General features: G+C 42.8%; 1 protein-coding gene across 4 annotated transcripts in view; it reads right to left on the bottom strand.

The window, feature by feature from the left end:
* The window catches only part of rxraa (retinoid X receptor, alpha a), a 111,712-nt gene that overhangs the window by 76,951 nt on the left and 16,679 nt on the right, over window positions 1-18,082 (bottom strand). For all 4 annotated transcript variants that reach the window (XM_085793872.1, XM_085793874.1, XM_085793871.1 and 1 more), the window contains exon 2: window positions 5,863-5,976. In XM_085793872.1, the coding sequence (XP_085649998.1) occupies window positions 5,863-5,976 (114 nt within the window). The remainder of the gene's footprint in view (window positions 1-5,862; window positions 5,977-18,082) is intronic.

The following is an 18,082-nucleotide window of genomic DNA, read 5'->3' as shown; positions in this document are numbered from 1 at the left end:
AAAAAAATGTAGCCATTAAATTATGCTGTACTCCTGATAATTCAAAGTTGAATGTTGTTTCTTTTTTATGGTACCATGATCCAAATTTAAATTCATTACCACAGCCTTTGAGAATTTCATCCTAGTTAAAAATTCAAGTTCAACTCTCAGCCCACGACTCTACCGCCCTTAATTACACTGTGGAGATGACAATGGCTGCATGGGAGTGGGGATACGACCACTTCCTGCCCGTCCCCTGTGTCCCGGGCCGCCTGCTCACCTCGCTCTCCGCTGGGTTTGAGCTGTAACAATGAGATAGTATTTCACTCTGATGGTGCTGTTGGGAGATTATAGGCTCAGAGAGTTATCAAAGGCTTAGTAGCTCTGATTTCTAGTGACCCGCCTGTGGACGGCTGCCGTGGCTCTGTGCAGCACACAGACCTCCACCTCTGCAGATGCATCCTGGCGGCGGTGGTGGCAGCTGGCCACCAGGGGCCATGTCACTTGGGGGAATCCCGCTGACAGACATGATGGACTGGCATTATGAGTTTTCATCCAGTCCCCATTAGATAAAAGGCAGAGTGCAAAGTGGTTAGCAGCAGAGAGCCACACAAAAAGAGATAGAACGGCTTTACTCGACAAATCAAGTTATAAATGTATATTCCCTCGCTTTCAAATCAATAAGGTGTTATTTGTATTGACTGACCCACAGAGACCGGGGAGCTCTCTGCGGCTCTGTGTTGCATTTTAGCATCTTTCAGCTCACTGGCTGCGACATTATTGTTTTGGTTCACTCTCTCCACTCTGGGTAACCTTGTGACCAGCCACAGCAGGCAGCTGTTTTCAGAAAAATAAATAAACCAATGACACACTACCTTCCCAGCGCCAAACAGACAGTAGCAGTCAGACAGTCGGCGTTTGGAGATAGCTACTGTACAAAGCACAACATCAACTAGCAACTGAAGAGCTCGATGTTTCCTTCAGACACTGAGATAAAAAAACTAAACAAAACAAAAACAATTCAGAGCTCATGATGCAGCCCGAAACACAACTCATACTCAACAATTACGTGTGTTTAGAGCTTTTGGCACTGCCAACGAGTGACTATAAATCTATTCATGCAGAGTTAATTTTGACCTTAACTTGCAATTAAATTAAAACAATGTTATTTCAAAATGTAAATGAATAAGTTCATATGAATTTGTTTAATTTATGTGAGAATAAGTCAAAAACATTTAGAATTAGACAGTAGATGTGCTATGTGTGTTACGTGATATTTTGTTAAAAAAAAAAGAAAGAAAGAAAACAGCGCAGCAAAAAAAGTCAAATTTTCCAACAATCACACTATTTTATGAGAATAAGATGAGATATAAATCAAGTTGGATTAATACCATCACTGTTCCACTGTTTGTGTATATGGGACCAGAACTGAGATCAAAATCTTCCCCATGTAATATAATTTCATGAGAGTGTTTCTGCTTCCCGTCCCATTTTTATTTTAAACAAACATCTCCTCTTAATGTGAGGATAAACTGTAGGATCATTTTAAAGAACGGAACAAGGAAGCATACAGTAGTGGTTCTTGGAAACTACAGCCGACACATCACAGTATCTGATAAGTTTAATATGAATTCAAAATTCAAAGCCAATTAACTGAATATTTTGGCAGTTCTTATCCGAGTTTTGACAAACTCCAGTCCTCCGGTCTTAAATAAACCACCTTCCATTGAATCACAAAACACAGATATTAACTGGTTGCTGCTTGAGACCAGTTGTGATAGTTGGAATTTGTGTATAAAAAACAAAGCGTGGTGTGTGTATGTGTGTGTGTGTGTGTGTGTGCATGTGTGTGCTGATGAATGGGGGCCAAGGCCCATAATCTGCAACTTGGCATGCAATGGCCCCTCTGGTTTCTGACCTAGCAGGAAGCAGCCAGGGACAGCGCTGACTCCGGCCAGCCAATTAGAGCGCAGGGAGCACGGGGAGCATGGAGCACGCCGGGGCTAACGAGCTCCCTCTCCGTGACCCTCCTCACCTCTGCAGGACCCCGCCATGGGAAATATGAGGAGCCGGGAGCCACTTTAGCTCACCAAAACCTCTCTTTGGGCTGCCCCCCTCCTCTAGTCTCAGACCCTGCTGTGTGACCACAAGGTCTACAAACACATGCTGCTCCTCTCCAGAGCCCCACCACATGGCTTTTTTACTGCCATGCTGATGCAAAAAAACACTACATAGAAAAACAATGAGCACATAACGCGCACATTCCTCGCTTGGAGCTGGAACTCTGTCGCTTGCATCTCCCTGTAGTTTACTCTGGCCTGGTTGTAGGTGGAGGGGCAACGGAGCGTCTTTCCAAGTCCTCTGAATAGTAAACGGGCTCCAAAATTAATTGGCAGGATTTGTGAGGCAGTGAGATAATTCCGAGGCACTCGAACGGAGTGGGACTGCCGTGAAACACTAATGTGGCTTGGCTTTCGGCGTAATTGCTGCTCATTTAAACAAAAGGACCATTAATAAAGACAAGAGCGACCAAACCAAAGCAAATGATAGATACACCTGGTGTGGGAACCTTCAGCAGGTAGAGAAGAGCTGAAGACGGGACGGTTGAATCGGGGCGGTGTGTTTCCGGCAGGCCCCATCCAGAGCTGATGAAATAAAAAAGAGGAGGGGGGAGAGGGAGTGGGGGGGGGGCAGTAATAATCATCTACGTCCAACACCCCCACCCCCTTTTCTCTCCAGGCAGAATTGGTCCTGTCATTTGGACCCTCCAAACACGGACCATATGTGAGTTCAGCCCTGGCAATCAGACTGCATTGTGGAGCAGGCGGCTGAGTTCATCAGGAAAAAATTAGCCCGCCGCTCTGCAGGCCTCGCTCCCATTGGCCAGTCACGCGGCCCGCTCCGTTTGAGGGCACCCCAGACATTCCTGCGGATAATCTTTTCCATTCCTCTGCTCAGCTCGGTGAGGACAGACCAAATCACAGCACAAGGCCTGCATTGTGAGGGCCCTTTTCAAAAAGCCCTGTTTTCAATGCCGTCTCTCTTTTACGCTTTCCCTCTCTCTCACCTCATACACCACAATTCCAAAAAAAGAAGAGAAAAAAAAGACGTTTTTCCCATCATGACTCCTTTCTCTAATAAAAAACACTAAATGATTGCTTTTTTGAAATAATCCTGCGGAAAAACAAGGTCCCGAACACTACGTTTCTCACGGTCCCTTTCCAGTAAGAGTTTGTTTTTGAAAAGCCCAAACAATGTAAAACCGCTGAAACCGGAGCCTGGCCACATCAGTGTGCAGCCTGGAGTTCAGCGGATCGCTGCTGAATACGGCTCCCCGGGCGAGGCTCACAAGCTTTCCCAGAAAACCTCCTGCTTGGTCACCGCTACACGCCTCACGCCTCCCACAGCAGCTTGTCATTGTGGCCGTAGTCGGGCGGCTGGAACGTCGAGATTGGAGGACAATCACACAATCTGGGGACACTGGTGGATTTATAGTAACACGTTCCATAATTAGACCCATGATTATTACAGGGTCTATAAACTTTAGACTCCAGGCTGTCCACCCTCTGCTGCTAACAGTTGCTTCACTTTTCAGTACACACTGCTGCTCGGGAAGCACCGCTGAATTTGTTTAACAGCTCCTGTGTCGTGAAAAAAAGCAACAAGGAAAGATAGTAAAAAAATCCCACTTTTCAACACTTTCACTCCTCCTTTCCACTCGGTTTGCCCCTGAGTCTGAGGTAGACAAAATAACCCGGTGTGACTCATATAGCCACAACATAAAGAAGGGAAACCTTTGTCTTCCCTCTTTGTTTTTCTTTCTTTTTCCTTCAGAAAGACTATACCTCTTAATACAGATGCTCCTAATTGTGCAGAAAACACGCCCACCCTTACTGCAGGCTGTAACAGTAAAAAAAAAAAAAAATGTTGCAATCAATCAAGATAGTTGTGTAAAATACACAAAGATGGGGGTGAGGTTGGTGGAAAAACTGTGCACCTCAGCGATCATGCTCAAACTTGTGCATGAAAAAGTATTTGCCTGTGCAGGAGAGAGTGGTGGGTTCTCATCTTGTCTCCACTGAGACAAAAAAAATAGTCCTTGATCTTCCAAAGAGGAAGATATTTGGATTTACATTTTCTATTTGCTTTTAAGAGGCCTAAAAATACAGTAAGGAGAAACTTTATTTCCCCCAACAAGTGTTAGATAAATATACATCTGCTGAGGCAGATGGGAATTATGTCCCTGCTGCTGGTTTCAGTTCAGTGTCCTGCTGTGAACTTCATGTCACTTTGTTCTTACAAGATGGCCTAGTACAAAACCACCAGCCCATGTTCACGACACTGATGTGACATGCCACAACTATCTATTCATGTTTTCATTCCTTTTTTAAAGAATGGTCTCTTTCAAGATTAATAAGGACGACTGTTTACGGTCCTTCAGGAAAGAACTATGACTATAATAAAAACATATAGAAATCTGATCAGTTTAATCATATTGACAAGATGGACTGTAGCATTGTCAGATAATGGGATGATTTAAAAACACAGCAAAAGACAGTATGGTTTGATCTAATAGTATGTACTTGTACTGTAAAGCACTCGTGTCTTATATTTTAACAATAAAACATGGAGTTGTTTTCCTCATTTGTCCTTGTTCAGGAAACAGTTTGTAGGGTTAGGACTGATTTTACAGAACATTTAATAACATTTACTTATACGTTTTTAAATCCACTGAACCACTTCACAGAGCAAATTCCACTAATGCAGCTAAGAGCTCTTCAAGAAGGATAGAAATGAATTAAATCAAGCAAACCAGAAAGGAGTCTGGATGATTGGTACTCTGTGCTACATTAAAACAAGACAAAGAGATGAAGCACAAAGTTTCTATAAGGAAATGCTCATGTTCTATATTTAAATGTCAGACAAATAAACCTGTCCGATTTTACCGCTCCCTTGTTCTGAACAGTTTTAACTCGAGGATAAAAAAAGCAAAAGTACCCAACTTCAAACTCACACAGCTGCTGCGGCGGAGCTGTTTATATGTTTATGTGACTTTGTCTTGCCGTACAAGTCATGCTCTCCTCACATGACGGGCGGCTCAGCTGCTCGCGGCTCTGACACTGCAGAAGGAGCGCGCCTTGGGGATCGAGTGATAAATGTGTCAGAATTAACCACATGTTCTGCACAGGTCGGTCCCCTACTCATTAGACAGTGGGGTTGGGATGTGGGAAGTGTGTGTGTGGGGGGGGCAAAAGGAATTTGGAGGAAGGGGGCTGATCTGAGAGCACCTCTGTTAACTTGTCGATCACTGGGGGCTCCACATGCAAAGACACCATTAATCACGAAATCCAGACAGAGTGCTGCCCCCCAGCCACACCTCCGGCTGCAGGCGATGCTGTGTGTGTGCACTGTACAGCAGCAACAACACACACTTTACTTAAGCTATGCTGTATAATAGAACCAGTTCAGATACATTATCAAATAAACTCTTGTCTGTCTCTAAAAAAGGCGATTGTATATGTTTATAAAGGGGAGTTCTGTCAGGATAATATCATTAATTTGGTTAAAAAGGACATAATCATTATCTCAATTACACCCAATAAAACTATATAACGACATACTGAAAAACAAATCATTTGATCTGCCTTTGATGTCTCGAAAGTAGATTGAATTAAATGAACTGAGATGTTATTTTGGATGAGCAGAGTCTCATTAGGTGCATCAGGTCATGGGGCGCACTTTTTTTCTAAATAACAGGCTCCTCATGACTCATTTTTCTAATAAAAATGTTGTTTCTAACATGCAACTAGTGGCCCAACCTCGACTGCTTATAGTACCAAAGGACCAACAGTTCGGTTCGGTGCGCGGCGCGGCGAGTGTTACCTGTGGATAGGCGACGCTGATGGAGGGGACACACGCCACTGAAACAGGAACATACTTCGCCCGAGCGTCCTCGCTGCATGGGAGGAGTCAGCGAGCACTGGGGCTTCAGGAACCCTGCAACCAAAGAAGACCAAGAGAGAAATAAGAGACGGAAAATGCAAAGAAAGAGGAAATCAAATAAACAGGATGTGAAAGAGGTCAACAACCAAAACGCAGACATTCTGGATTCAAAGTCTTTATTTGGTGTTCGAAATAATTTCATATTCCACCATCAGACCCAGCCAACCTCTCACATTTAAAAGCTCAGTGACCTCTCCACCAACCTACACACCGGTGGGCCAACGCCACCCCCACTGCTCCTGTCTACAGACGGTGACTAGAACCTGCAGAACACCGGTGAGGTCGGCCCTGGAGGAGGACAAACAGAAGAAAAAAAAAAAAAAGCGGCCGGGGAGCAGGAGCGAGGTTAGCGTCTCTTGTGTGTGCAAAATGCCAGATTAAGCACGAGTGCCTTGAGGGGCTGGACGAGGACGAGGCCGTCTTACTGTCTGCCTCTGGGGTCAGAGAGGTCATTCTCAATAGGGAAGTCATTATCTGACACAATGAAGCAACTGAGGAGGCTGTACCCCCTCCGGACCGGCGCTCACCAGCCGCTGACATCATCATCCCGCCGGTGAGGAAGAAGAGCAACAAATAAACCTAGATTGGCAAAAAAATAAAAAATAGCTGCAATTTTGTGAACTACCACATGAATTACAGCAATTACAGCACCATGATGTTTAAAGTTTGTGGGGAATAAAGAAAAGAGGAAGTTGGAATCAAACAGACCATTTATTAAAGCTGAATTGTGTAAATGTGCCAAACTCATAAACCACTAATCCTAACCGTACTTAAAGCGGCTGAGTGGCATTTGATTTCATGATTGACACCGCCGCCTCCAGCCAAAGTGGAAACTTCTGTGCGCGTACAACAATGTGTGTGTGTGTGTGTGTGTGTGTGTGCGTTTTCTGAGTCAGCCAAGGATTCGCTCCTGTCTTTATCGACCGGGGTGGCTCATGCGGATCTCATTGGCATCGGCAGGTCTCCGCAAATCCAAACTTTATTCATTCCTCATGAGGACCTTTTAGATTTCCAGCAAATATCAAGAGCAGCAGGCAGAGGAGCCCCCCCCCCCCCCCCCCCCTCTAACCCCCTCCCTCCCCGTGTTCTGAGCTCAATAAAGCGCCTTTATTTCCACCATGAAAAACATGTCACTCCCGTCGAGCTCAGAGAATGACATTTAAAACAGGCAGAAGGGAAACTGAATTAGTTCCCCATGATAAGCTGTCGAGGATGCTGATACTTTCTCTCCTTGCGAGGGCGTGCGAGTGTGAGTGTGTGCCATGTGCATGCGCAGGGGGGAGGGAGGGGGGTGGGGGTGGTGCTGGTGTCAAGCTGAATGCATTTTTCAAAGCATTGATTAGGATGAAGCACTGACAAGGCAGAACAAGCCATGAATTACACGAAACACTCTCATTACAAGTAAACATGCATCTCCTCGTATACTTTATCTCTTTGTTTCGGAGTAGAATGATGCTATTGTTGCCATCAAATGTTGGAAAATGTCAACTCCAAACAACAGAGAAGACTTCGACATGCAGTTTTATGGCCGTCATTAAGAGTAAAGGCATGCTGGAAGGGCATGAATGATAGAAAAGGCAATGATGATTTATGTTGGTAATTCTACATAATGACAGTTTAAAAACTGACTGGATTTGAGCCGCTGCGGCTGTGTGTGTGTGATTAAGTTCTGAATAAGCCGTAAATTTGTCATCAATCTCGGGGGATTAACATGTTTAATGTGAATATGTTTTTTTTTTCTCGTCTTAGCTTTGGTGTCATCTATCAATTGAAGTCAATTCAGGGTGATTTGCCAAAATTCTGGAGATATGTGTCAACATGTCCTCATCCAAAAACACACAAACCCAAGTTGTTTAAGTGACGCATAATAGTAATTAAAATAACTCACACGTTTCAAATGAAGCTGTAGATCATCCAAAACTAAGGAAATAACTCACACACTTTAACCTTCATGTCTACATGAAAGGCTGTTAAATTACTGATGTCGTTTGACATTTGTAATTTTCATTCCAAGAGACAACATCAGCATCAAAAAGACGTCAGAATCTGTTAACCATTACATTTATTTTATCATCTGTGCAAAAGAAGAACCACAGCATTCCTCTTCTGTCATCTTTATTCTATTTCTCCTTCGTAAATGTATCTCAGTGCAGACAGAATAACACCAATACTCATTGGTTCAATTTTGCTTCAAGAAAGTTCTTCCACCTTCTATTTTCTGACACATTTTTCCCCCCATAGTTGTCAAATGAATCAATCCTCTATGAACACAGCACATTCCTGAAAAGGGGTCAAAGGGCAAATAATGGAACACATGGTATAGAGCTCTGAACAATGTCACCCAACATTAAGACATTAACATATGAGCCCGAGCTCCCAGTCAAGTTTGATTTCTCTAAAATCAAGAGTAAACGGAGCAGACAGCAGCTCCTCCCCAAAGAAAAGCCCAACCCTGCGAGCCATCCACTGGGGTAATGTTCCCACGAGACACACAAGACACAGTAATGTTAAAGTACTGGCTTCAAACACTTGGAATTTTGACCAAAGCTCAAAGATGGAGCTAGAAAATGGAACAAATTAGTTTGAACCCAAACCCGACCTCAGCATCTCAGAAAAAGAAACTTTATCCTTTGTTATTCAAAATAAAAATACACATCTATAAAGTATAAAACATTTATTTTTTGTGCTAAGTTTGTGACAACACCAGCACCATTTCCAAGAAGTCACATTTCAAAAAAAAAAGAAAAAGAAAAATGTAATCAGGCATTCTGTTTCTTGACAGCTGTAATAATATTATAAGAAAAAAAGAAAGAGGAGCATTTGAGTACGTGTCTTTTTCCTGTTGGCATCATAAATCAGTTTCAGTGAAGGGCTTTACTTTTCGGGCCTTGAAGTAAATGATGAAAGTGCGGCAGTTGCGTGGACGTGTATGTGCAGGTTCAGGTTGTGCTGTCATGAGTAGTGAGGTTGGTACATGTCTCACCATTAAATTGTCTCTGTCACACTGCATCATTATGTCTTGACTGGTATTCTGTGGCAGGACCTTGATTACAGAAATGTTTGATCTCAGTCTTCACTTCTGAGCTGTGAGGATCTCATTGGCTTTAATAATTCCATGATCCAATCTGGCAGGGCTCAAACCCCCCCTTTCCCTCCCTCTAACAGCCAATCAGCATTATCCTTATACCGGTGATCATGGGGGATCAGAGCAATGTAAACACGCTGGGGGTTTCCTCATTAAAGATAGCCTGCTAATGAAATTGCATCCAGCATTTACAACCTTGTGCTAATGAAGGCAAGCCTTTGAGATGTTCCGCTAATGAAAGAAGGGCTTTTTTTATTGATATAAGGCTAATAAAAGAAAGGCTTAATGACAAGGTTCTAATGAAACAAAGGTGTGTAAATTTGCCATTATAACAAAACTCACTGGTACGAGCCCGGCTGAAGTATTTTTCATTAAAGGGACAATTCTCATTTATCACAGATGCATCAGTGAAAGCGCTTCCAGACTTTACAAGATCCCACAAACCAAAGTCTTTGAAATACATTCAAGCATTTATGAGAGTTTAAGGAATTGCAGCCGAGCTCTCTTAAAGCGTAACGATTGTTCACGTCCCGTGTTGCCAGGGTGATCAAGCCCAAGGTCAAAGTTCATTGGGCCTTAATGCATCTCCCAGGTGCAATAAAAAAAGCCTTTCCCACATGGGACTCATGGGGATAAGGTCCTGGTAGAGTGCACGGAAGGACGGACAAGGAGAGGAGCCATCAATCGCCACGGTTACCGTCGTGAATGCCATTCACCTTCAGCGCTGTGCTATTGCGTAAGGACAAAGGACTTGACTGTGAATGACCGATGAATTCAGAAATGACTGAATAGCGAAACAATAACTATAAAAATACATAGATAGACTGTGGAGATTAACCACCGGAAATGATAATTGATCTATTGATGATACATCAAGAATTCCTTCTGACTGTTTTTTCTTTTATCATTTTATATGACTTTATAAGACTCAGTGTATTGGGAGTTTGAACTGTCAGTCCAACAACACAAGCAATTCAAAGAACTCAACTTTGGCTCTATGAGCTTTTGACTCACATTTCTCTCTATTCTGTCATATTTTCTGGATGATACAATGGATTCATTGGGGAAAAAAAGAAAAGAAAAATCATTGAGATATCTCTCTACATTGAAAGTAACATTCAACTGCAACTATAATCAGCACTGTAGCAACATTACTTAACTTAACTCAGGCTTTGTTTGTGTTCCGTGGTCTTCTTTGAAAGGCATCGAGTACAACACTTAATTGTCTTGATGTCTGCTTCTCTCTACAGAGAGCTAATCCCTCGCAGCACCCCCACATTACACCAACAGCTGCCACTCTGATGAAGCCTACGTTCAAACAGCTCTACCTTTCTCCTTCAGTGCGGTTCAGGACCCATCAGCTAACAATCAAACGCTCCTCCATCCCTCTGATCCTGATCATCAGTATGGAAAGCATCTAGCCCTGCCCCTGAGCAAATCTGCTCCATCAGCAAACTGTCTTCCCTCCCCATTTGATGATATCCATTTCGAAGGAGAAAAAGGGCCACAATTCAACATGCCTCCCAGCTCTTATTTATCTCAGCCAGAGCAACGCCTGAGCAGATCCATCATCACAACAACAAAGCAAACCTCATAAAGGCTACTGGAGGCGACGCTGTACCTAGATGCTGATCATACAAACACACTTGTTAGAAAACCAGCTTTGACAGATTTTACACACACGTGTAAATCCCTTTGTTGGCTCCCTCTGTGTGTTTCTCTGCTTATCTGGATTGATTACACGCCATCTCGCAGTTTCAGGACCACAAACGCCAGGCTGAAATTCCACCAAGGGGTAGACCACCTTACAGAAATCCTGAGGGACCATGAGGAGACAAATCGAACACAGGAGAGTAGGTCTGCTGAGTTTAAGGACATTTAGGTGAGCCCTCAGAAAAGTAAGAGCTTTAACATTGAATAGAATTACACGCCTTTGCTGTATGTTGGATGTTTTATTGCTGTATTACACTAGCCTGACCCTGTTATCAAGGTCCATGTAGCTTCCGCACAGAGAATCTGAATTCTAACCTACATTTCACTGCGGCTGCAGATACCTCAGACCTTTAATTTGATCTGCCTTGGATGAATTAGTGCAACACCAAGCACCTGGGGGCATCCTTTAGTCCTAAATGGAAGGTTAGACAAAATCTGCAGAAACAGATACCCATGAAGACCTTGGCTGGAAGACATAATTCTCAGGCTCAGCCACAACAAACGAAGCCGCTCGCGGCAAAACTTCCTTTTTTTTTTAAAAAAAACGACGAGGACGTTGGTGCCGTGAGCCGTTCAAGAAAAAACAAGAGCGCCTGCAAAATGTGCAACTCACATTTGTTTATCACATTCTGAGTCACAAAACCAACCGCTGTCGAGGTCTGCGCTGGCAATAAAAAGTTAACTGGACAGTTTTATTGAATGACTTATTAAGCGACTGTGTTTTTGCGAGACCCAAACTGAGGCGCTTTTGAAATGAACAAGAGCACCTTTCTGTAAGTACTGTTTCAAAAAAACAGAAAAGAAGCATGCCTTCCTACTTTGTCTGAAATTGAGTCTGCACTCTCACATAGTCTAAGAATAATGAAAAAAGGTAGTGGTGTGGCTTTTGAAGCTGCAAGGCGTCTGCAGAAAACATACATGTGACAAAGATTACCTTTGTAAAAGTGTACGTTTTTAGGGACTATGGTTATTATTATTGAGCAGCACATGTCTACCTGCAAACCACAGGCTTCTATTGTTATCAAAGCCCTTTGCTCAGGCTTCTTAAAGTCATTGATGAAATAATCCTTGACTTAATCAATAGCTTTCAATCTTACACATACAAGTTGATTCAACTAATTTAAAATACGTATTAAAATAAAATAATAAAAGCAAGTGATTGAGTCTGTATTTCTTTCTCACTCACAAAATTGCTTGTTACATTTTAACATGAAGTTTAGGAAAACTCGATTTTTACTTTTTATCTAGGAAACAAACTGCATTGATAGATTGTTTGACACATCATTACCTCAACACTATTATGTCCCTACTGTATACATTACGGCTTTGTGAAGATACACAACTTTGGCTCAGTTAAAACAGATATAATAAATGATAATACAAAAATTTGCCTCTGCAGTTTTGAATCAGCGCTGCTTCTGCTCCACTGCCCTTGTTGACACCACGGCTGTGACGACTCTTGCAGAGCCAGACATACTTTTGACACTTAGTAAAAATGAACACATGTCTGGAGACAACTAGCTGAAAGTGTGGTTGTGGTTGTGGCAAAACTCTGCCGCTAACAAAGCTCCGCCCACACAGGCCTCCTTCCAATTCCGTTGTAATTTCTGGTGTGAATAACCAACTCCACCACCTCTGCACGTCTCGAGATTGGTTGGTGTAGAATTTTTTTTTTTTTTACTCTCGGTTTGATTTTCTTTTTTCACCCAACACACACTTACATATATTCCAAAACCAAAGTTGAGTGCCTCCAGACACACAGTACACCTGCACATCTACGGGCTGCAGAGCTGACTTATGACAAGAACTATTCTGAGTGTTTAATGCTGAATGACGAATGGATGTTTTTTTGGCAGTGGCTCCCGTTTCTTTTCCCAGTCTCCCAGGCTCACCTTTCTCACACAGACGTATAACTGCACTGCATTCTCTCAGGAGTGTAGAAAACGCTACAGTGCCGGGGTTAAGCTGAGATGACACCAAAGCAGCAGTTTGTAATAATTTATAGCAGTCATTTGTCTCACTTGCTGTGACGTGATGAAGCCAAAGGCACGCCATTGGTGGGCAGCCACAGACAGACAGGGAGGAAGGGAGGGAGGAGGCGGGGGGGTCGGGGCTAGAAGAGTGTGGTAAATGAGGTTAGAGGGGAGGAAAAGAAAGGGCCGGTTCAAAGACTGCTTGTGCACATCAGAACCTTTCTCGGGGGCAAATAGGGGGAACAAGGGCCTCACTGCAGCCCCGGCAGCCAGAGCAGCTCCTTGGGCAAACGGCTCTAATCAAATTTGTGTGATTGGACTCAGAAAAAGCTGCGAGGGTAAAAAAAAAAAAAAAGGGGGCTCCTTTCAACCGGGAACGGACACAAGGAAGCATTTAAAAATCTACTATCCCTCTGCTGATCTTTACAGTAGCAGTTCACATGACCAAATATCTGCAAACGCCAACAGCCCTTGGCACGCTGCACACTGGCTCTTTTCTCAGCTGTGAAATATCACCACCAGAAAGGGAGAGAGATAAAACTTTGTTTTATGTACTTCCTCTAATGAATCACTGGTTGGAAAATTCATCCAATACTTTTTAGCATTCAGCTTCAGTCTGCTTTGCTTCAAACCTAGCATCAAAACTTGTTATTTTAAGCCTTGATTAATGTTTGATTGGATATACTTATGGCCTTATTTCACAGCCTGACATTTTGCACTGATCAAAGAGAGCTATTACCTCCAGCGACTAATGTCAAAGAAAGCATGGCCTTCAATGTATGGAGATGAATATTCTTTGGGAAAGAGAGAAGAGAAACGTTAGTGTAAAGATGTTCCAAGGCTTTAAGTGAGGCGCGGTACGGTAAGAGCGACCTGTGCCCCACTCGCTGCCTTGCCCGAGCCCTGGTGGAAGCTCCCGAGGCACGCTTCCTGTTAGCCTGCTACATTGACTCCACACGCCCACGCTCCGATCTCTACGGGAGCGTTGCGTCTCCCATTAACCTCCTCCCGCCGCCGCGGCCTCGTACATCTTGAATGCGACATACTGAGGATGTAAACAGGTACAAACACCCAAGGACAAAACAGAAGGAAGGACTTGTGCTGCCACCCACGTCCTGTTCTTCTCCTCCAAACAATATGTTCTATAACTCTGACCCAGATACACTAATCAAGGCTGATGCGTGCTAAAGTCAAGTCTTATATTAGCATGTGTTCACTCTGCCTCCACTGGTGTAAGACCTTCTGCACCCCTGTGTGGCAAACCTGAAGTCTGACTCGCACGACTCCACTGAAGTGACTGATAAATGTGAAATACATGATCAAAAGCTTTTTATAAACTTGTTTTTAAAATGATTAACTGTATAAACATTGTTGTTAGGATAAAGTGATTCTAATATGTTTTTTTTTTGTTTTTTTTTACATAATTAAGGTAATGACGTGCATTTCAAAAAATGGAAACAGCCAAGAAACCAAAAGAAAGCCATGGGAAAACTGTATGTTTGTCCATGCTATGTGAAACATATGAATTGGTATACAATTCAAAACCTGAAACAAAAACATCTGGAGCCACAGCTGCTCTGGGTGTGCACTGAAAAGCAGCACAACAATAAAAAAACACTGAAATTCAGAATACAGTAAAATAAGAATTACACAAGACCGACCGTTTGCTGGGCAGTTATAAAAACAGGGATTAAAGTGCACTATTTGGCTAAAATATCTCTTTAAGATGGAGCCATTAAATATGAGGACCGGGGGATTTTAAAAACCAGTTATGCTGATTCCAGCCTGTTGATGGTTTCCACCCTGTTTTCCAAAAAAAAAATTTAAAAAAAATGGAACAATGCTATCCAGAATTTGAAATATATATCAAGTTGGTTGTAAAGTCCACACCTCTGATTCAGTATCAGTGGATGTCATCAATCCAGGCTGAAGAGGGAAAGGCTTCCACAGGAAAACAGGACTTGCAGAGCAGGGTCAGGAGACAACAGGTCTCTCTCACTGAGTAAACCTCCACGTATTAACATATCATATCATATTAACGACATGGCTTAGGGTTAGGGTTCAAGGCTCCAAGCAATTTACGAAGGAAGCTTGGCGATTGAGGCAAGACGTCATTTCTTTTAGTGTGATGCTGAAGGCAGAACAGTCAGCAGGGTTTCTAATAGCACCTTGTGAACCATCAAGTTCAAGGCCAAAGCAAGGTGACAATTAAAATGAGAAAGACTGGAGTGAAAAGAGCACTCCTCAAGTGCGCCATTACAGCGACAGTGTGTGGTCTCTCGCTTTTTCCAACACAGCACAGCTAAAGAAAACATTGTGTAGGCTTGAGCAAGAGGGAAAATATATAAATTATGCACTTCCAATGACCCATGCCTGTCTTTTTTCCAAAAACTTTTAAAGGCAATTTTCCTTCTCACATTCACAAACTTTCAAGGATATCAAGGACCCATGGGAGCCCCCTGAATCAAAGCGTTCAAAACACAAATAATGTGAGGACTGAGCTAATCCAGTTAGACTATTACATAAATCTCTGCCCACAAACAAGTTGTTTTGAAAAAAAATTAACCTAGAAGATGACATTGATTTCTCTTAACATCTGAGGTAATTATGGAAAAGCAAAGGCCTAATTAATCCTCAGCAAGCAAAACTCTGGCTAAGTATCTCAACTTGCTCTTTGGCACTTTATGCATGTTATGTAAAAATTATGAAACACTGTACGGCGCTGGTCCACTCCTTACTGAGGCTTAAAAGCAAAGCAGTAAATTACTCTTAAATGGGCCAATTCTGCAAAAAGCATTCATGATAATAGACTTCCATTGAATTTCATGAGTTAGTCATGATCTTTTTTTTTCACTCCTGAAAATCCATTCAGACAGGAAGAATACTCCTGTACCCATGATAAGGTGGCTGTCCAGACATTTACTGTAATAGTTAGGGTTCATTTAGTGGAAGGAGCGAGCTTGTGACTGGAAAGCAGCCGATTTGATTCTCCAGAGTGGTGAGATTGAATCTGGGGGTAAAGTGAGAGACAATGCTGCCATGGTGCCATAGAGCAAGACCCCTTAACCCCACCTGCTCCAGTGGATCAGACTGTGGCTGTACTGGGGCAGCCTGCAGATGTAAAAGCGTGTAACCCTGATGATGTGATCAGGGTGTTCCTACAAAAGAGAAGCTGCTTCTCGGTGAAACTACCTAAATAAAGACAAGGACACAAAGAACAAAGCATTCTTTTTTTTCCACAAGGCCTTGACAATGAGCGCTTTAACACTCAGACTACATGAATTCATATATGCCCAAAGACAACAGCTTGTTATACCACTGAGAAAATAGCCGGTGTGGATAACAGAAGCGAAATGTGTAAAGTCACTGACATGAAGAGTGTGCAGTGCCGGCTGGAGGAGTGAGACAGCTGAGGCCGAGGCTTGTTATGGGTTACAGTATTATTCCAAAGCCTGAGTGATCTCTTGTGCTCTTCAGGAATGGATACATGCCGCACATTCCAAGAGGCAACCAAGTCATTCCACTTGAGGCTGCGACAAGAGGGCTGCAGCTGCTGTTGAAGGAGGTGTCCACCTGCAGTAGCTGTACGCATTGATTTCTCCAGCTATCCGTCCATCTGTGCTGTTCTCAAAGCACAAATGATAGATTTTACACACTTACCCCTTTGAGTTCTCCAAATACTCATATGGAGAAAGTAAAATTTAGCCTGAGATAACTTGCACGGCTCCTCTGATCTTTCTCGTCACTCTGACTCCACAAGTGTGCACCGATTACATACTGAACCTGCGGGATTTCTAACTCTCCTCGGACTGAAGTAGAGAAAATTGCTTCAAATTGCCAAAAAATATGACCAAGTATTTAAAAAAAAAAAAAAAATTCATTCAGAAGAAGTGACAGCTTTTCAGATTAAAGCACTTTTTTTTGAAGATGATGTCACAGCTTCAGAGTGAGACTTGCAAAACATTACTGAAATCCATTTAATGAATTTAATGACTCAAGTCAGACATGCTGCAGTGAAATGGGACACGAAGTGGCTGAAAAACTCACGCATGGTGGTTTTCTATTTACTGCTGTGAGGCACATTAAAGGAGACATATTCTGTCCCCTTTCCACAAATTAAAATAGTTCCCAGGTGTCTTAAAGACATGTCTGTGACATGCTTTGGTCAAAATACCCCAAGGATCAAACATCACAGCTCTTTTCATCCTCTCAAAACAGCCCTGTTCAGAACGGCTGCCCCTTTAAATGCAAATGAACCACTGCTTGCCCCACCCCACCCCTTCTACCAGTCCCAGGTAGGGGTGGGATTATGCAAATTTGAAACCTAGTATAACCACGTGATTTTCAAACTAGGCAGTCTGCACATTACAGATTTTTTTTGTCAATTCTCACATTTTGGAGGCCAGATGGCAAGACAAAGAGCCTTCAAAAAGTAATATTTCCATAATATATCCGCTTTAATAGTTAGTACACAACACAAACCGCACAGGGAAACAAACCGCAATGAATCATATGTATGTTTTATGTACAATAACAAACAAACAGTATTCCACTGCAATTCCATGGCAGTGTTTTGAGATACTGATTCTGACAAAGTGAGATTCACATCTAAAGAAACAAGGCTGAAAAAAAGTGTTGTTCCACCACGAACAACAAGAAAACAAACCCAAGGACAAAATCCTTCCAAGATTCCTCACAATGCTGCTCTCTGAAACACATAATAAACTGTGAAATCTGACCTTCATTTGATAATGACATTTCTGAAACGGACATGAGTCTGCCTAACTGTGGGTAAAAAAAAAAATCCTGAGGATTTCAAGGATGACGACATGACTCATGACTCCAGTAACATCCAATAATTCTACTGTCACAACAGCAACCGCTCTTGCAAGTTAGCGTCACTTCCTTCTTCTGACAGATGCCTTGTTGTTTAAAGTTTGCATTGAGTTGGTAATTGAGGACCGAGTTATTGGCCACACAGTTTAGAGATATTAACACATCAAGAGGAGAAATAGAAACGCTCGGATCAGTCGTGAAAAGGAACAGAGATACAGACAGCAGCCAGCATGGGGGCGAACAACAGGGAGAGGGGATGGAGGGGGGAGAGAAGAGGGAGAAACATGGATGAGAAGAGGGGATAGAGGGAGACCAGGAGAGTGGAGTGTGGGAGAAAGAGAGAGTGAGAAAGAGAGGAAAAGAGGAGAGACAGGCAGAGAGGGAGGCAGACAAAACTAGGTCAAGTCACATGACTGGGATCGACTGCAGGCAGGATTAAATATCCTACAGCATGTGGTCATTTACACAACAAATGTAGATTTCATTTTATAAA

Source organism: Trachurus japonicus, chromosome 12, assembly GCF_045865225.1.
Source record: "Trachurus japonicus isolate A0001 chromosome 12, Traja_1.0".
Taxonomy (NCBI): Eukaryota; Metazoa; Chordata; class Actinopteri; order Carangiformes; family Carangidae; genus Trachurus; species Trachurus japonicus.
The sequence above is the reverse complement of the archived record's forward strand: the minus strand, read 5'-3'. Positions and strand labels throughout refer to the sequence as shown.